This window comes from Ixodes scapularis, unplaced genomic scaffold (assembly GCF_016920785.2).
Source record: "Ixodes scapularis isolate PalLabHiFi unplaced genomic scaffold, ASM1692078v2 PGA_scaffold12__126_contigs__length_90152505, whole genome shotgun sequence".
Lineage (NCBI taxonomy): Eukaryota > Metazoa > Arthropoda > Arachnida > Ixodida > Ixodidae > Ixodes > Ixodes scapularis.
The window spans coordinates 41,995,711-42,016,398 of record NW_024609838.1 but is presented as its reverse complement, the minus strand read 5'-3'; the positions used below and the strand labels follow the sequence as shown (position 1 = coordinate 42,016,398).

Genomic DNA, 20,688 nt, shown 5'->3' with positions numbered 1-20,688 from the left:
TACTTACTAATTTACATTGTACTTTACTTCAAGTACGTTTTAGATGTGCTTTACCCAACACTATCTCAAGCTTTATCGAAGATCGCAGGAAACGCTTCTTCGTTCTCCACTGTCCACGCACGCGCTCAAATACAACATTGCGATATCTTGGCGTAAGGGTGTTAGTAATCCAAGAGTATACAGCTCGGACGAGCCCCGTCCAAAACCGTCTCCCATGTCGTCGCAGGTGTATACGTCGAGCAAGCCGCCGCGACCATTGCTGACGTCCAAACGAACTGAACGATGCAGAGAATAATCGTCGGCAGCGGGGCACCTCGCTGGACCCTCTACCTTCGGGTGGTCCTCCTCGCCACACCGATCACCCTCGGAATCTGCTGGGGAATCCCCTACGGCATACGGTGAGGGACATACATCCATGGGAGGGCCAATACAATCACAGTCGACGCCCAATCAAGCAGGGCCAAAACTGAATCGTCATGCTGCTCGTCAGCTCTTGTGCGTTTGCCTCACCGGCTAAAGCAATCACGGGCACGGAAAGAAAAACGCAGGATCCCACCGGCATTCACCTTGCGTGATTGATTGATTGAACCCTGGTGAGAGCAAACGCACAAAGACAACGAGCGAAATGACGGAGCACTTTTTGACGCGGCCCAATTGGCCCCTTCGGACCCTATAGCGTTGACTGCGATCGGACTTATAAGTCCGATCTCACTATACATAGAGAGAAACGGAGTGGACAAAACGGTCCAATTAATCACTGCGTATTTCATTCATCAATCTCGATCAATCTGGGAGCATAAAATAAAAACTCTCAACTATTTAATCTTTTTTTTTTTTTTTTTTTTTTTTTTCAGTGGAGGTATATCATTTCAGCGGTCGCCTCCTGTGGGCGCTGCCATAGTAGACTGTAGAACGCTTTCCGAGCATGCGCACTATAGCTTTTCTGGACGCATGCGGATCCGTCCGCAGCCTACCGACGCGGAATTTTTCACCTCCGTGTATAACCAAAGTGCTTGGAGGGTTGCAAAAAGTCAAAAACATATCCATCCCTCAAACTAAAAATGAAATAAAACTACCTACATTAAGATAGGGTTTTGGAACCATAAAATGAATTCTGGGCTGCAATAAGTGATTCTAGATTGGGACTCTCACTAAACGCTTGTAGTTTATGGTGTGTTAAAAGAAAACTAGCACACGAGGGTGGAGAGTCAACAGTCTGCTTTTCGGTTACAAAATTCGAAAAAATATGGCGGACAATTGCTGACTTTTCGTTCGGAAGCTCTTCCAAGTTTTCGCTGAGATACATCCGCGGTACTCGAGCACGTTGCCCGACCCTATAGCTCACGTATTGGACGCAAGCACTGCGTCACTCGGACGTATGCGCTCGTGAACACTCATTCCGTTGACGAAAATTTGGATTCGCCTTCGTGTTCATTGAGCGACATGACAAAACTTATCGCACACACACACACACACACACACACACACACACACGGGAGAGCGCCTTTTGAGCGCGCGACACTAGAGCGCCGACGTTAGAGCGCGTGACACGAGGGCGCTGCGACAGTAGCGCGCTTGATACTAGAGCGCACGTCACGAGAGCGCACGACCAGTTGAGTGCGCGACACGAGAGCGCAAGACCGATTGAGCGCGCGACACGAGAGCGCACGACCAGTTATGTGGGATGTACCCGCGGCTCCACAGACAGAACAAAATTGTGCGACTCATCGGATCGAAGCATTGGTGATTTTTGATTGATTAAAAATGCCTTTAATAAAAAAAAAAAAAAATAGAATGGGTACGACTTTTTCCAACCAACTGTTTACTGGCATCGGAGAGAAAAGATGGCAGGGGAGTGGGGTGGGGCATATAGGTAACGGGAATGTCTTCAGTTGGGTGGAGCAGCGAGTCTAAGACTTCTGTACGCTGCTGCGGTGCATGCGCCTCTCGGATATACTATAAAAAGTTTACTTTTTGCTATATTTGGTCTATTCTTGACAGGCATTTGGGCTACGATCTATTTGGTGGCTATTTAGACGTCCCTCACGTAATTTTAAACTGTATTGTGACATCCATGTCCGTAATGAAGAAAGCTCACCGTTAAAAAAACTATCAGTAAAAACACATCGAAGGAAAGCTCAGCGCAATTTTATCTGCTGCAGAGCTTTCCAGCCTTTTGACGCATACAGGAAAACCTCCCCTGCAAATCTGTGAGAAATATTTGAGAACTGTTTTCTAAAATCCTCATTCGTTGACGCGTCGGGTACAGTGACTACGTCGCCTTCTGTTGCTGAAAGAACACAACCTAAAAGCTTTGCCCTTTCTGCACGTCCCAGAAAGGAGCCTACACAGGAAAAAGAATTGTCTATCAATTCGTCCGTTCTTTGCATTTTACAGAACCGTAGCTTCTCTACCTTTGTTCCTAGAAATCAGTCTAATCTTATAGGGCTGAATGAGGGTGCTTTGATTCAGAAATATACGGATAGTGAAGATTTCAGAAATATATGAATATCGAAGAAAAAACCGCAGCACAAACACAAATAAAAGTTCGAACTGAAAAGTTTTACACATGAATAGAGACCGAACTTCTACACAAGGATAGTGCCACAGGTAGTAAATTTAAAAGATTAATCGTAGGATTTGCAGGTCAACTTTTTTCCGACAAAAACGTCCCTAGATACATAACCAATGCGTCAAAATCTGTAGTGGTCAGATTCCGAGAAGCGCATAGGAAATGGTGCCTGCCGTACCGTGTCACCCCAGCGCTCGATCCCTCTACCACACTGTCATCAACGCATATTTCATTTTCATTGTCGGCAGAGGTTCCCGAATTAAGCGTTCAGTACAATTTTCATTTTTGACAACATGAATGGTTGGCGTATGACACTTGGCCCGAGAACTCCTTTCGCGAAATTGATCTTGAAAACCCCAGAATACGGCTAAGCACGTTACATGTTGCTTCTTTTCTTTAGAACGTTTTATAATATCTGAAAATAAAAATTAGTCAGGTCGGTGGTGAACTTTATCAATTAAAATCAAAGAACTAATGAAGCTAGGTCAGCTGCGATGTTGTTTTTTTTTACTGCGGAAATGAAGGCTACTGATATATATATATATATATATATATATATATATATATATATAGGGTGTTTTTTTTTTAAGCTTAACAGAATTTTTAAAAATAAACCATGAAAGCTAGGTTAATGTGGTCTGCGCAGGTGAGTTATACGGCCAGGGGGACATAATATAGGAGTCTAATCGTAACGATCAGTTGGCTAATTAGTTAAAATTCGTTAATTAACCTTTTAATTAATGAAAATAGACATATAGTTCCAATTATAAACTTGCTCAGCGCATCGAAAACCACTAAATCAGCAATTTTCGGAAAGACTTTGAATGCGGGAGAATCGTTAAAGTTACCGCTCGTGGAGCAGGAGCAAGGCTGGGGCTAGATAAGAGGCAGAAAAATTGCGCGGGCACCTTATCGCAACCGCTAGCTTTGTACGTGCTCCACGAGTGATAACTTTAGTGCACTACTACGCTTCTCACGGGCTCAAAGTCTTTCTGAAAATGACTGATTTAGGGGTTTTTGATGACGCCCAGCAAGTTTCTAATTGAAACTATATGTCTATTTTCATTAATTAAAAAGTTCGTTAACAAATTTTAACTAGTTAGTCGACTGACCGTTACGATTAGACTCCTATATTATGTCCCCCTGGCCGTATAACTCACCTGCGCAGACCGCATTAATCTAGCTTTCATGGTTTTTGAAAAAAAAACATTCTGTTAAGCTTAAAAAAAACACCCTGTATATATATATATATATATATATATATATATATATTTTTTTTTTTTTTTTTTTTAATTTTTCTGCTTGTCAGCTTTTTGTAACACTTCTTGGTTTGTCACACGCAAACATTTCGTCGACTCATTCGTGATGCCCAGCTTGCTGAATTCCGAGGCATAAATCCCCGTCTATTTCTCATAAAGCACATAAAAAATGGTCGGTCGGGTCGGGCCACTCGCGCTGGACTGGTTGTGCGCTCTATACTCTGTTTCACCTTACGATGTACCGCAGGAAAGGCTACAAGCGCGACCTTTTTGCTCCAAGGCTCATCTCGGCGGCACAAGCTCTCGTGCATTAGGGGCAGCTCCCAACGCTATGAGCTCGCACTTCTAGCCTTCTCTGCGGTACAACATAAGGTGAAACGGAGTATAGTGACGGGCGCTCTAATGATATGCACGCTAATGTCACTGCGCTCTCGAGTCGCGCGCGCTAACGTCACAACGCTCTCGAGTCGTGCGCTCTAACGTCGCGGCGCTCTCGTGTCGCGCGCGCTCTCTAATGTCGGCGCTCTTGTGTAGTGCGCTCTAGTGTTGTACAGCCTTTGAGTATCCATGCGGATTTCGTGTGGAATAAAATGGCGGACGTTTCAGGGACACTGTCAATATGTGACGAGAGAAATAATCGTAATCCACGTTGTTGGTCGATTTTTCTTACTGAGAAACATGCCGGGTTACGCATGCGTTTTGACCAAGTCAGTCTTGCGTGTATCTGATATGATCCCCCCCCCCCCCCCCCCCCGACCCCCTTGATCGCCTGTGTAATTTCGAGGTCGGCTCTGATCAGACGCTGTCCAAGGGGCAGTGTTACCAGGGGAAATGAAAACGTGCTGCGTCTTTGGATGTGGTGGGCGCATTCACGACGGTGTGTCGCATTTTAAATTTCTGGGAGAATTGATAGATTGAGAGCTCTTTCTTAATGTGGTGGATGGTAGCGCATGTCCGTTCTTAGTTGTTGGAGCAATTTGTCTGGTTAATTCCGATAACGAACGAGACTCTAGCCTATTAAATAGGTGCGTGGTTCTCTGCACACCTGGCACCCTTCTCAGAGGGACAAGCGGCTCCTAGTCGCACGAAACAGCAATAACTGGTCTGTGATGCCCTTAGATGTCCGGGGCAGCACGCGCGCTACACTGAAGGAAGCAGCGTGTTTTTATTCCTGTCTGTTAAGACAGTAATTTTAGAAAAAAAGTGGCTTGAGTAAATACAGAGGGCTAATTGAAGTCCATCGGATTACTCCCCAGCAAGTGTTCGTCTGTTTAAATAACAGGGCATAGAAAAATAACTTTCCATAAAATTTCGCCAAAAATAAAAACAATAGTTAGTTCTTGGTGTCAACGAGTCTACGATATAACTTCCGCCGATACGCTCGACTCCGCACACAAAAGGAGGGAACTTGCGGACGCTAACCACCCTCGTTCTCGGCTGTTAGCAAAGAAACCGCGGCGCGTCGGCCACCTCGTCCGTGAGTCCTTTGGCTTCGCTCCTTGATACGTGTCTGCTAGAATTGTTAGACAAAAACACATCGTACCGCTCGAGTTATTTTGTCTCTCCTCTCTGAAAGGCGAAGTGGAGCTCGCTCGTAAAGGTATGGTGCCTGGATCGCGTCTTCGACTGGTGTGTTTAGCGTCCTATCCCGCCCATACATCAAAAGTGGTCCCAATGTGGCAACAAATGACGCGAGTGTCATGCTGTTGCCTGTCGCGATCCTGGCGGTTGGCCGTAGAAATGCTGGCGAAAAGCACGAGCGAACGCGAGTGTCGCTTTCGTCACGGCTTCCCTTTAGGCGTCCCAACTTCCGGCTGCTCCAGCTTCCGTGAACTGTCACAGTGGAAAGCGACCTGCAGCAGAACAGGCGTCTGCTACTTATACCAGAACTGTTGGGGCACCGCCAGGGTCGCAACAGGCGACAGCATGACGCTTCTATGACGTCATCAGGCGGAAATCGAGGGACCACTTTTTTGAACCCGGTAAACACACCAGTCGGAGACGCGTTCCAGGCACTATAGTAAAGGTAAGAGAGCTGTTGAATAGCAGGCGACGTTGCAAAGGAGCAGACGACGCTCAGATAGGGGGTCTCGGGCGACGCCCTATCTTTCCGCTCGAGCCAAACAGAGCTCCGCGTTCTGACGTCACCGCAACCCCTGCGCAAGAAGCGGACGAACTTGCCCTCCGCGTTACTCTTAAAACTGGATTGAAAACGATTGTTACCTCCGCAATAGGTACCTGGTAGGCTGCCAGCAGCCCTGGTGCGACGACTGGGCTCAGGATCTGGCCCTGTCCATCAACCCGCAGCAGAAGCCCTGCGACGACTTCTACGAGTTCGTCTGCGGCAACTGGAACCAATCAAATGTGCGTAAAGAAAATAATCCCTGGAGAAGGGGAACAAGAGGGACAAGTATTTTTTTGAATGACCGGAGATAAGGCCACTGAGCATCACGAAGCTTGACTTTTGGCGCGAAAGAAGCCAAGCGTCTATGTACAAAGATGTTTTCCGAGTTTTCCTCCTCCACTCCCCTCCTCTTCCTCCCACCCCTCCTTCTCAGCCTTTTCTCCTTTTCTCCCTTCTCATGTGTACCCTCCAATTCTCCTCTTTTCCTCCTCCTGCGTGCCCTTCCATTCTCCTATTCTCCTCCTCCGTACCCTCCCTTCCTCCCACAGTTTCCCCGCTAAATTTAGCTGAAAAATTGACGCCACGTAACCTCAACACCAATTCAGTTTCCCCGCTGAATTTAGAGGGGAAAAATGACGTCACGTCACTTCGTGTCACGTCACCCATGAGCGAATTCAGCTTCTCCGCTAGATTTAGAGGGAAAACTGAAGTCACGTGACCTCAAGACCAATTCAATTTCCCGCTAAATTTAGCGGCGAAACTGAATTTGTGTTGAGGTCATGTGACGTCAGTTTTTCCGCCAAATGTTTTGGGGGAAACTGCATGCGCAGTGTTGCATTATGGGACGTCACAGACCTACATACTAATTTAGTTTCTTCGCTATATTTAACGGGAAATTGAGTTGGAGTACAAGTCTGTAACGTCCCATAATGCAACGCGCGCAGTTACGCCGACGCCGCTATACGCTGAAACATGCCCAATGCGCGCTGGGCACAGGGCGGTGTGCGTGTGTGTGTGTGTGCGTGTGTGTGTGTGTGTGTGTGTGTGTTTGTGTGTGTGTGTGTTGGTGTGTGTGTGTGTGTGTGCGCGCGCATGCGTGCGTGCGTGTGGGGGTGCGTGTGTGTGTGTGGCTGCTTCTGCAGTTTTTATGCTGCAACATACAACAGACGAATAAGGGCGCTGCCAAGCCTTCTTTCACGCCGCGCATTCTAAGGATAACCACCTGCCAGCAGTATTGTACATGTTACTCGAAAAAAAGTAATAAATTACAATTACTCTTGAATTCAAAGTATTAAGTGAGATTACTCGATTACTCGAGAAAAAAAAAGTAATTGACCGTTAATTGAAAAAGTGACTAACTTTTCCGATTACTTCAAATTTTTAAAACGACAGATATTTCTCCCGGTTTGAGAACGGGTCTAACGTTCTGTCCGTTATTGGGTTAAAATCACCGAACTACTTAATCTACCAATGTTGAGAAACAGCCCCCTGTCGGAGACTTGCTTCGATAATTCCTTGGTAGGGAACTTGCAGAAACAAAGTGTGCCATTAAAGAGTGTAGATAAAAATAGAAACCGTTAAAACAAATTTGAGTACTTCCAGAAGTAATTGGATCACTCTTCTGATTACTGCATGCCTAATAAAAGTATTCAAATGATTACAGAATTACTAGAAAAATCGCTTACAAGTAATTTGATTACAGTAGTAGTTAGTACAAGATCAGACGATTTTTTAGCCTCGTCGCATTCACCTCCCTACCTCTAAAAATAAAAAAAAATGGAGAAACGTTATTGCTTCTTTGCGTGACAATTTTTGGTTTTTGGGTCTTTGCCCTTTGTCCTGGCCCTTGGGCCTTAAAGAAAGTATCACCCATCAAACAAAAGTGATGGATGGTCACGTTCAAATTTGCTGTATACCTTGGCCAGTTTCGTCCTTCGATGCCGTTTACCACAAAAACCTTATAGCAAGCAGCACAAACGCCTCCGCCACTCAAAAGCTAGCAGACTTCGAAGACGCGCATCACACAGTGTTTCCAAACAAGCCTATGCGGAGAGCAAGTCGTCTGCTCCTTCCGCAGGGGTTGCGGTGACGTCAGGAAACGACGCCGAGTTCTGATTGGCTGGAAAGATAGTGGGTAGACCTCAGTGCTAGATGCCTTGAGGTCTACCCTCTATTTTTTTTAAACAGCCAATTAGAGCTCGGCGTTCTGACATCCTCGCAACCCCTGCGCAAGAAGCAGACGAACTTGCGCCCCGTATAGTTTGTCGACGCGTGTGTGGGCATTGCGCATGCGCACAAACCAGATCAGGGAGAAGTGAAGCGTCCGCGCATGCGCAGTGCCGACGGCAGCGCCCCCGCAGTGACGTCAAATAGAGTCAGGGTGAGAACGGCGGCAGTGCGTCTCTTTCGAATGCCCGGCCTCGAGCGCGCGCTTGATGCTTTTCAGTCGAGCTTTGGTTGTGCGTGCACACTCGACGATCATGAGAAGTTGAAGTGTTGTCGATGGTACGCGGAGCGCAAGTTCGTATGCTTCTTTTGCAGGGGTTATATGGTGACATCAGCACACCGAGCTCTGATTGAAGGATAGTAGGTAGACCTCAAAGCAAGCTGGCGTGAGGTCTAGACACTATCCTTCCAATCAGAGTTCGACGTTCTGACGTCACCACAACCCCGAAAAAGAAGCAGACGAACTTGCGCTCCGCACAGAAAGCTCGCGCTGGAGGCTGGAAGAACCTGCTAGCCAATCTCATCTTGTCAGGGATTGTAGTTCTAATTTACGGGAGTGTACAACTGACAGCACGAATCTCCTCCTGTAGGTATTGCCGAACTCGTTCCTGGCGCTGCAGATACGCGTGTTTCTGTCCTTCTTCAAGCGTCTCATCCTGATGGACGTCAAGAGACCAGCGCCACGCAGTGTCAGCTCGCACGTCAAAGCTGCCCAGTTGCTTCAGACTTGCATCCAAGACGCCGTCCGCGGCGTTGATAATATAGGTAGGTACGAGGACACGCTCGAAAAAAGCGCCTTGGGCCCTATTTTTTTTCCCCGCACAGCACTCAGGGAGCCATGGAGTCACCGGGACCTGTCGGTTCAGCATACACTACCTAGAACAATCGAGGCCTGCAAACGACCTCCTTTTCCTCCATAAAACGTCATCACAGTCATAGAGCGCCAACTAAGCAATGCTGACAGCAAGTCGTCTGCTTCTTGCGCAGGAGTTGCAGCGACGTCAGAACGACGCCGAGTTCTGATTGGCTGTGATTGAAAGGATAGCAGGTAAACCTCAGTGCTAGATGCCTTGAGGTTTACCTGCTAATTTTGTAATCATCCAATAAGAACTTGGCTTACATCTGACGTCACTGCAACTCCTCCGCAAGAAGCAGACGCGAGTTGCTCTCCGCATTGGACCCGAGCCCGATGCCAAGCGTTCTTCGACGCGTTGATTGGACGCGAGGTCCAGTCGAACGCTAACGCAGCGCTCATGTCCAATCTGTTTTCGCTCCATCTCGCTGTACAGACGTAAAAATTCTAGTGCACAGGTTTTGATTATCCTATTGGCGGCGTGCGCGAACTACAGGGGGCGCTTCTCTAGCTATCATCATCATCATCATCATTTGGGACATCACGGGCACGACCACTGATCTCTATCAGTGGGCACGACAGACTGGGACAGACCGGGCAGATCTTGGATCCCTCGGCTCGTCAGCTCGCTTCATGCGCTGTTTGGGTAATGCGCTGCAAAACCTGTTTCACGCGTTGTGTTTATTTGGTGAAGTGATATTTGTAGTAGCACATTTGACCAAACTTTGAAACCGCACGTGGCATGCGTAGTCGTGCCTACAAACACTTTTGGCGCTGACGTGTCGAAGCGCTCGGAGGGTGCTGTGCTGTTCCTCTACCCCAGTACAAAAGGCTGGATGATGAAAATAGAATATTCAGCGCTTTATTCCACAACAGCATCTACCATAGCAAATAGGGTGTATTTTTTTTATTATGCTTCGAACAAAATAAAACTAAGAAAGGAATGTCTCATTAAAATGAAAATAGGAAAGCGAAATTTGAGAACCTCTCGCGTGTGTAGCAGACACTTCAGTGAAAGCGATTCCGTGTGTGTTGTTGGTTCTAATGTGTTCTGTGATTTCTGGTCTCTTAGTCCCAAGTTGATTCCTTTTAGACTTTTGTAAACCACTAAACAATCATTTCCTCAAAATAACTGGCAGGAAGAAATGGCTGGCTTCCACAGTTGTTTCAATTAAATCCCTGCTTATTCACCCAGTCGACGCGGAATCAGCGTCTCAAAAAATGTACACCCGTTATGAATACGGCTTTTGTATAATTACTTTTTCGGCCCCTAATGCGCATAATGCGTGATGCGCTTCTTAGCGGGCGACTTTAAATTTGTAAAAAAATTGTTAGTAAAAATTGGATAGAACAAATTAATCAATCGCCTGAATTGGCCGGCCATGTCCGACAATTTAAGAATTTGAAAATTTCTGCTTTTCTTTCGAGCGGAAGTATTGATGTGACAAACTTCTTTATCACGTATTCGATGTTGGAGGAGCTAATTGTGTCAGTTGCTGACGAGCATTTGCTCGTCAGCCACAGTCAAATCACAGCAAGCTCAATGTGCCTAAAAAAGGAGTGCGGCGCTTTGCAGCACAACTGTGCGCGCGTGCACAGCTAAGAAGACGGCACGTCGTTTACTCTGGTGAATGCAAAACCTTTTTCTAGGACGATCTTCACAGATCCGAAAAAAGATCGAGGTACACTTAAGCATTCCTTATGAGTTGTGAATGCGAAAGCATGCAAGCCTCTCGTCCGCTCCCTTTTTCATCTGCTGCGTACCTTTCGTCGCCGATCAGCGCGTGTGCTCCCTGGGCACGCTGACCTTAGACGCTCCGAGTTAATGATGCGATGATGGACACACAGCGCCATGGGATGAGCGGTTGTGGAAACTGACGGGCGCAGTGGCAAATGGGAGCCCCGTCGACGGGCGCCAGCCAATGGAACCGAAGGAAACTAGGTGCCGTTTTCGCGCTTCGAACTGATGACGTCAGCTCGCTCCATGAGACCAGGTAATGCTTTCGCACTAAAAACAAGAATCAGAGAGGCTGTGAATAGCCCTTCCGCACGCCGCGCAAGCTGTAATTTGAAGCTCCAGGCTTGTTTCTCAACATTTCAAAGTTTTTTTGTTTTTGTTTTGTTTATATTTGATGGTGGAGGCAAATTTGTAAAAACCCCAGGGGTGATTATCTATGAATGCGATAGCATTTATCGTCGCACACACATGGGCAGGTGTTCGGTCCCTCGCTAAATTTAGAGGGGAACCTGAATTGGTGCATGTCACGTGACGTGAATTCTCCGCTAAATTTAACGGAGAACTTGAATTTGTGCATAGATATCGTGAAGTCAATTTTTAGCTAAAATTAGCGGGGAACTTTAATTGGTGCGAAGGTCACATGAAGTCAATTTTCTGATAAATTTAACGGAAAATTGACTACATTAGAGGCGACATACATAGACAGAAATTTGTGGTGAGTAGCTTAATAATGCTATCACATTAAAAAGCAACTTCGAGGTGTTGTTACTTATTAGAAAGATCACTCACACAAACGTCATACACTTTTTTAATAAATAAACTTCTTTTAATCGGCATAGATGCGAACTAACATAGCGATTCCGTGCTTTGAGATAGCGCGTCGTCGATCGCATCCTACCAGCTCCGTCATCGCACTAACGGTCTCCGCCGCTAGCGCGAACAGAGCTCGGGCCCGTGCAGAACTCTTCTCGGAAAAGGTTAATTCAAGACCAATTCATAACGTCGTCTTTCCCTCGATTGAGCATCTGATAACTACGAACCCTCCTGCCCCGATGAGAAGGCTCGGTGAAATTTCGCACAGTACTATATGCATGGGACATCCCTCGCAGATTACGTGAGGCAGTTCATGTCCCAGTACAACCTGTCCTGGCCTCCCGACAAACGCCATGGTTCTCCCTCAATGGTCGATGTCCTGGTCGAGCTGTCCCTCGTCAGGGGCATCCACCTACTCTTCCAACTGTCGCCCGACGTGTATTTCAAGAAGCCCGGGTACTACATCCTGCACTTCGTCTTCAGCTACCAGTTCATTATGGAGTGGATGGTCCTGCGTAAAATCATCATCAGCGAGGGACGCACCCGCCAGTTCTTCGAGGTTATGGGGGAACTTATCTCAGGAAAGTAAGTATCCTTCGCTCAGTAAAAATAACCTCCGGACTTCTAGTTCTGCGAGTGTTTTCTTTGTATCTGGTAGACTTGTACTATTTGAGCCTGTTGGCGGCTTTTAAACAATTAGGAAAAGATCACATAAGGAACGACAAAGACGTCTTTGTCGTCCCCTGTCTCCTCTTTCTAATTGTTTAAAAGTGCATCTGATACATTTCTGGTACTCATGACATAGGTTGATGTTTACCAAACACTCGATTCCCACCTTATGTCTCGGTGTTTTCTTCTACAGCTCAACAGCAGTCATCAGGATTGCTCGCGCGATGCTATGTTCGTATGTCGGTAACTTAGTCGCTAATATTGGGGTTTGACATTAGTAAAGCGCAACAAAGCGGGATTTGGCATATCTTTAATTGTTTTCAAAAACTGTAGCCCCGCTCTGACTATTCCAGGAGTAGGGAAAATAATTGAACAAAACATAAGCTCAATTAATATCAACCAAGGTTATATATGCACGCACGGTGATACGAGAGTCTGCATATGTAAAACTTAAGCCTATGTAGCACAGTCACTGAAATATATTCATGTCTTTACATCTTCCACGCTAAAGAAACTGGAATTACGAGGTAGAACTTCAGCTAACTTTCAGAATGAGTAAGACAACATATGGTTACAATGCGAAGTGAAACTTTGTTGGCGTACAGACTTCCATGTTTTTTTTTTTTTTTTTTTTTTTTTTTTTTTACAGGACGCCTGATCTGCAGCTCATCGAGCGCGTCGTGTTTCTCGACAACACGCTGCTGACAGCCGCACTGCCACCAGCGGGCGACCGTCCCAACACCACGTCCACGTACGTGCGCTTCTCCGCTCTCGATAACCTGACCGGCTCGACGTCACTGGGCGAAAACATGCTGCGTGCCGTGAACCGCCTGCTGCCTCCCGACCGCCAGATGACGGACGACGACGAGATCTGGGTCACCCACGGTGGCTACCTGGGTTACCTGGGCAGGCTTCTGGGCGATGATGCCCGCTCCGAGACGCTGAGAGGATATGTGGGCCTGCAGCTGGCCAGGTATCTGTCCGCGTCAGCGTCCTCCCGAATCCTGAAGGAACAGATGCCCCAGAGGAGCGGTCCCATGATCCTCATGCTGAGTCACTGCGTCATGGACGCCATCCTGACGATACCGTACGTGATGGGAGACCTGTTCGTCCGCTGGAACCTCGAAGAACGCGACCTTGTCGAAATCCGCGACATGGTAACGCGCGTCCGCAACGCGACGCGCGACGGCTTTGTGAACCTGTCCTGGATCGACGAGGCTACGAGGTCTAGGGCCCTTGAGCGCATCGACCACCTGGGCAGTCTGGTTGGGCGACCGATCAATCTGTCACGTACGGAGCAGCTGGAGGATCACTACTCGTTCCTGCCAGTACTCGAGGGCAGTTACGCCCACATGCTGGCCGCCATCAGAGACTCAGAGTCGAAGCGCCTGAGGGGCCTGCTCAAGTCCTCAGAAAGCTACTTTCCGGCGATCAACGTAGAACTGCCCACCGTCCTCGTGAACGCGTTCTACGTGCCCGTTTACCACGTGATGGTTATCCCTCCGGCCATCTTGTTTGCTCCCTTCTACGCTCACTCCGTGCCAGCATCGTTCAACTATGGCAGTCTCGGTCACGTGGTAGGCCACGAGATTACGCACGCGTTCGACCCGGAGCTGAGCCTTTACAACGCATCTGGGATCCGAGAGGACTGGTGGACGTCACAGTCCCGCAGGAGCTTCGACGTCCGCGTGCAGTGTCTCAAGACATTCTACAACAAGGTGCCATGGGCGGGGGGAGTGCCTTACGGAGACACGGCATTCTCAGAAAACTTCGCAGACTGCGGTGGACTGGAAAAGGTATATCGAGCCTTTAACTCGCTCGGGTACCAAGCGGACCACAAGATCGGCGACAGGAAGTACTCGGCCAGACAGGCGTTCTTCATCAACAGCTGCTACAAGTGGTGTTCAAGAGAAATGCCCGGGTCCAAGACGGAGAATAGCGGCGATACCGTAAAGTTCTACTCGCCCATGCATATGCGATGTAACGTGCCGCTGATGAACACGCCGGAGTTTGCGGCGGAGTTCAAGTGCGCCGAAGGAACTACCATGAACCCAAATCAGCGTTGCGAGGTGTTTTAAATGTGGAGAGTTTTATGCAGTGTCGTTATGCCGACGGCATCTCGACTACAATGTGCCGCAATATCAAGCGGACCTAGTAAAGGACTCATTCGCGAAACCAAAAACAATCACTATAGAAAGAGGTTCAGTGAAACACTCGTTCTTGAATCCTAGCTGGTGCGCTATACAAAGAGAAACCAAAGGAGAGGTAAGGTTAGAGCGTCTGGTAACATCACAGAGCCGAGCTCTGACTGGGAGGATTGCGGGTAGACCTAAAGGCTACCTGCCTTTTTCTCTTCCCACTGTCTCCATTCAATAAGAGAGAACAACGTTGTCTGCTCTTTGCACAAAGTTTGGCGTTCGATCGCCGAGTCTGGCGTTAGAACGCCAAATACCAGACCATGCATGCGCGAGGGGCAGTCGACGATTATGTTCTCTTTGATCGGAGGGGAACAGGGGTAAGAGGCAAGGGCAGCTAGCCTTTAATAGAGAGTTTTAGTAGATCGTTCCCATGACTCCGATAACGATACCCGATACTTCGCCACCGCCTCCCTTGCGCATTCATAGTATCGTTATCGGGGCTATCGGGGGTATCGGAGCGATCTACTAAAACTCTCTAATAGAGAGTTTTAGTAGATCGTTCCCATGACTCCGATAACGATACCCGATACTCCGCCACCGCCTCCTTCGGCATGCATAGTGTCGTTATCGGGGTTATCGGAGGTATCGGAACGATCTACTAAAACTCTCTATTAGAGAGTTTTAGTAGATCGTTCCGATACCTCCGATAGCCCCGATAACGATACTATGCATGCACAAGGGAGGCGGTGGCGGAGTATCGGGTATCGTTATCGGAGTCATGGGAACGATCTACTAAAACTCTCTAGTGTCTCTAACCATTATCCTTCCGATCGGAGCACGGCGCTTCGACGTCACCGAGCGTTCTCATCTCTTATTCTCACTCAGTTTCTGAATTGCACAGTTGTGTTCAAAGTTTACGGAGCGCGTCGCATTTGTGAATATATGAGGCCACGCCGTTGTTGCAAGCGTCCTATCGGCGCACCGCGTGAACTTTGGGTCCAACTTAGCGTTTGAAGAGCCTTCAATGAGGTCGACCGACATGCCGTATGGGCCTTGGTGTGAGCATATTACGAAGTTTTTGACGTGATGTGACTGACCTTCTTGTCGTCCTTCGTTTTATATTCTGAACCAATCCCACACAACGCACTCATCATGCTGCTGCGTACAAATAATTTAAATTCTGCCGGATTCGACACTGTTGTAGATGAGCTCATTTTAGTTAATGCATAGCAACCTTAGAAAGCACGAACACATTATTTCCGTATTTTCACGCAATTTTGGTGGTCGCCAGTTTAGTTGAATGTGTTATAAATAAACGTATGTATAGATATAGGGTATACTCTTCTGTCGCGAAACCTTCTTTAAAAAAACGGTTGACAGATGCGCTCTCGAAATTTCGAAAATCAGTCCAGCGGAAAACTTTTCGTAGGTGGCGCTTAATATTTTCTATCTTTCACATTACTAGCACCATACCTCAGGCCACCGCCTTGAGCATGCCATTTATGGGCACTGTCGTTTGTAAAGAGGTAACTTGTTTTTAAAGGAAAGGTCCCAGCCAACCAGCATTCATCTGTTGGATATCTAAGAGACGTTCTGCCCGGACATTCAACGCATCCAATGGATATCCACAATTATCCATGTAACATTGAAAGTACTACCATGCAGTGCAAAATGATCCCCTAAAGCGCGAAACACATGTACGACGAAACCGTCCGATCCGACGTCCGACCGCGCAATACGACGGTCGGAGGCGAGGGTTTTCAACGCTCTCCGATGCTACGAAAACCCTCTCCCCCCAAGGTCACTCCGGCAGTCCGCACGTCGGATCGGAAGGTTTCGTCGTACATGTGTCTCGCGCTTAAGAAACGAACCACTAACATAACATTAATGAGTCTGCGGAACATTTGGGGCCTCTTTTGGACACCCAGCTTGATCCTGTGGACGTACCATCTACATACATAGGACATCATGAATTATTCTCTCTGGCATCCATCTAATGGATGTCTAAAATATGTTCTGCCCAGGCATTCAACACATCCAATGGATATCCATTGTGATCCATCCAAGAATCAAAGTACGTACCATATGCAGTGCAAAATGATCCCTCAACAACATGCTGCCAACGTAACATGGATGCCTCTGCTGGACATTTGAAACCTTTGTCGGACATTCAGGTTGATCCTGTGGACGTACCATCACATACTTTGAACGACAATAATTGCTCTCCCTGGTATAAGGAGTATTCACTGGGCGCCATATTTGTGGGTGATGTCTAGAGCGCATGCTCTGAACGAGCCCACATTAATATGCTGCAAGGATCGGCAATCTTGAGGGTGCGGAATGCACGTTACAAAGGAACTGTGGAAGCTCGTCATCAGCACGCGTTCAGCAGTCGCGCACACGGATATGGCCGCCAGTGAATACTTCCTATATAGGGAGGGTTCCGTGTTTTCGGAGTTTCATTTTTCGTGAAATTCGGAGGGTGTTTTTCGGAGTTCATTTTTGCCAAAAATTCGTAGTTTTTCGGAGTTCATTTTTCTTTGATTTCCAATTCTCCGACATCTGGAGTTTAATTACGCAGTGTTTCCTGTTAAAACAAAATAAATGAATAATATCCCCGTGTAACGTATGCCAATAAAACGTTCAGCCTTTCCACTCTCGTGAAGAAGGAAGACCAGCGGAGCTGTACTCGATACACTGCCGCAACGCGCACGCGCCCGATTCCCGCTGCTTCTCGTCCGACACGCCGCAGATCGTGGATACGTCTCCGGCGAACCAGAGTCGGTCGCACACGGCGCTCCTGACGCCAGACGCGTTCTCCACGAACTCCCCTTAGAACCTCGCCGTCGCACCCGGGAACTGTTCAGCGGGCGTGGAGTGCAGTCGTCGCCGGGCTTCGCGCTTGCGCTTCGCCTCCGTGGCACGATCGTCGTCCGTGGCGTTGGCCCGCCGGCGCCCTTGACATCGCTGGTTCCGTTCTCGGCGGCGGCTTCCCAAGCGAGCGATGTGCTCTTTGGCAAGGGAATCTGAAGCGCTGGACGCTGTGGAAGTCGAGGCGACAGCGGCTTTGCGGCGGTTGCGGACCCAATCGCGCTGCTGCGTACGTCATCGCTCCTTCCGCAGCCTGTCTCCTTTCCCTGAAAAGGCCGACCCATCGTGAGTCCAAACCGAAACTGATAAGAACGTAGAAGCGAAGGAAACAGCGCGCAATACAGACGAAGAAACAAACGTGACGAGCGCTTCGGTCGTTACGTGTGCTTCTTCGTCGTCGGCTGTTTTTCGCGCTGTTTCCTACGATGAATTCCCACCAACGCGCCCAACTATCAATAGGGAGTATTCAATGGACGCCATACGTGTGGGTGCTGTTTAGAGCGCATGCTCAGAACGAGCTCACATTAATATGTCGCTAAGGCCGGCAATCTTGGCGGTGCGGAATGCATGCTGCAAAAGAACTGTGGAGCTCGCCGTCAGCACGCGCTCAGCATTCGCCCACACAGCTATGGCCGCCAGTGAATACTCCCTATTCTTCTATGATAGCTGGAAAGGTTGCCCCCATCTACGAGCGTCGGCGGAAACCATACTGGTTGTGTGCTTGCCGCCGCCGCTTATAGATGGCGGTAGCTGTCCAGGTAGGTTTGTGTCGACATACCGGACACGATCCTGGGGAACCTTTTTTTCAGTGAATCAATGAAAATAGAAATGAAACCTAAACACATGACTAACACGTTTGAAGCCTTACACGCTACGAAATGCTTGTTATTTAGAGTTTTAGTAGACCGCTTTCATCTTCCGATCCGCTCTGAGGGTGCCAAACTGCGGATGCGCGGCCCGCTTCGCCGGAATGGAAAGCGGACGTCCAAAAACGCGTTTTAGTAGAGCGTTTTTCTTCAGCGTAAGAGCGTTTTGAGCGGGTTCGAAAAATTTGCTTGCGTAGCCCCACAAGTGGACGTTTATAGTACTAGTAAGACAAAAAAACCTAAGCGTTAACACCAAGAGAGTAAAAGGGAGCGTGATTGTAGAGGTAGTAAAAAAATGAAAGCCGTTTACAATTCCCTGTAACGCCGGTTAGAGCGCAGCTCTTGAGGAGGAAGATGGAAGCGTACTGAGGGATAGGTGACTCCTTGAGGTCACGTGACCTCAAGGGGGTCACGTGACTTCAGGGGGTCACGTGACCTCAGGGGCTCACGTGACCTGAAGGGTCACATGACCTTAGGGGGTCACGTGATCCCCAGAAGTCACGTGACTTCAGGGGGCCACGTGACCTTAGGGGGTCACGTGAATTCAGGGGGTCACGTGACCTTAGGGGGTCACGTGACCTCAAGGCGGTCACGTGACTTCTGGGGGTCACGTGACCTAAGGGGGTCACGTGACTTAAGGGGGTCACGTGACCTCAAGGGGGTCACGTGACTTCAGGAAGTCACGTGACCGCCTTGAGGTCACGTGACCCCCTAAGGACACGTGACACCCCTAGGTCACGTGACCTCGGGGGTCACGTGACCTCGGGGTGTCACGTGACCTGAGTGGGTCACGTGACCTCGGGGGGGGTCACGTGACCTCGGGGGGGGGGGGGTCACGTGACCTCGGGGGGTCACGTGACGCCGCGGTTACGCCGACGGCGACGGCGACGCCGACGCCGCTCAAGCCGGAAACGGGCCCCTAAGAGCTGCGCTCTAAAACGAAGGCGACAATAATGAACACAAAAGGGTAGGCACACACCTGAAGAAATATTAAGCTATAAAATATAAATATAATCGTTCCACCTTGTGTGCGAGTGAAGCCGAAGGTATAAGCATGAGCTTGTTGCTCTAAACGGTACTTGCACTGCACGAGCGCGCGTGCTTATCAAGGACGCTGAAAGGCGGGCACTCGCTCTTGTAGCTTCTGCTCCACTCGAATTAAAACTGAAACAGATTTACTTATTCGAAGTAGAAAAATAAAAGAAAAGGACGAAGTTTGTGCATTGCGAGTACATCCTTTTGCGTAGTACGAGTACAGTGTTGCTCAAGGCTAGCAAGACATCTGCACGATGAATCCCCGCTGTTCTTAAGGAAGGAGACTTCTACTAACGAGATTAAGCTGGCGAGACATCGAATCTATGATTCGTATCCCTCGTGCCATCAAGCGCCGAAGCTTCCTTTCCGAACGCGGTTTGCTGGATATTTCCAACGTAGAAAAGATACCCTTTAGGAAGCTATCCTGTTTAAAGAAGGACCTGGCTGTTCTGCATGCAGGCCTCCAAATACCAGCACCCGACAGATCGGCGCAGGGTGTTGCCAATCTGGCGAGACGCTTTGCATGGTTCTTCCTCGACTGGCCTATCCCAACCGTCTGTTCGTACTTGGATGAGCGTTTGGACAGAACTTGTCGGTGTTCTTCAGTTCTGTGAACCTCATCGTGGGTCACCTCAACGAGGGGTTCGGCCACCTGCTCGCTGACATGAACAAACTTAGGTGGTTGACCCTGGCGAAACTAGAGCTGTGCTCACAGGTGAGACCCTGCATGGTTTGTGTAAATTTCGCGTTTCCATTGTTTCTAGCACAGCTGCTCTGTCTGGTGAAAAGTTACTTTTTTCTATACGCCAAAGGTGTACATGGGCAGTGTCAGGGCAAGTCACGACGAGCGCGTTCGTAATCTATGAGTATTAGTAGGCCACTTTCATGAGCCCTCTTTGCTCTACTTTACGCTCTGCGAGAAGCATCGTCCCCACCGCGCATGCGTGGCCCGCTCTGAGTTGGAGCGTATAGTTAGCGGAGCGAGCGTGCGCTCCGCTTCACAAGTTGTAGAGCGGACTGCCCTCAGCGTCCTTAGCGTGATCGCTTAGATCTCAAGATGGCTGCACTTACTCAATACGCGTCGATGTTTTTGACCGTGACCTCAGCTTGAAAGAGGTCGAATCAAGAAGTAAAGCGTACGCCCCGCACGTAAAAAGTAAACCATTCGATTTGAGTTCTATGTAACACAAAACAGCATAAGCAAACGAAGTGAACGAGTATCACTTTGCAACCAGCACGGCGTCGGTGAAGTCGTCGCGTTTTGTGGACGTCCTATGGCTATGCAGTCAGATGTACGGGTGCGCGTGCTTGAACGCCGATTATATCTGTGCATGCGCCCTCCTGTCGAAAATGCCACTGGAAGCTGACCACGAGCATAGCACTCGCAAGCTGCACCAAAGAAACCACTCCCCCCCCCCTCTCAGCTTTATTTATTCACACTCGCTCGCAACTTTTGAATTGTTTAACTTTCCTCAAGAAATGTTTGCATTGGATTTCCTTGGTAGATTTAGAAAATAATAGAA

General features: G+C 48.4%; 1 protein-coding gene across 1 annotated transcript; it reads left to right on the top strand.

Moving 5' to 3' along the window:
• The first annotated feature begins 282 nt into the window (after positions 1-282).
• LOC8042200 (neprilysin-1-like) lies at positions 283-14,347 on the top strand. Its single transcript, XM_040221410.3, has 5 exons — positions 283-398; positions 6,066-6,195; positions 8,773-8,947; positions 11,883-12,171; positions 12,905-14,347. Exons 1-5 carry the CDS (start codon positions 283-285, stop codon positions 14,331-14,333), a joined length of 2,139 nt encoding a protein of 712 aa, XP_040077344.1. The 3' UTR covers positions 14,334-14,347.
• The last annotated feature ends 6,341 nt before the right edge of the window (positions 14,348-20,688 follow it).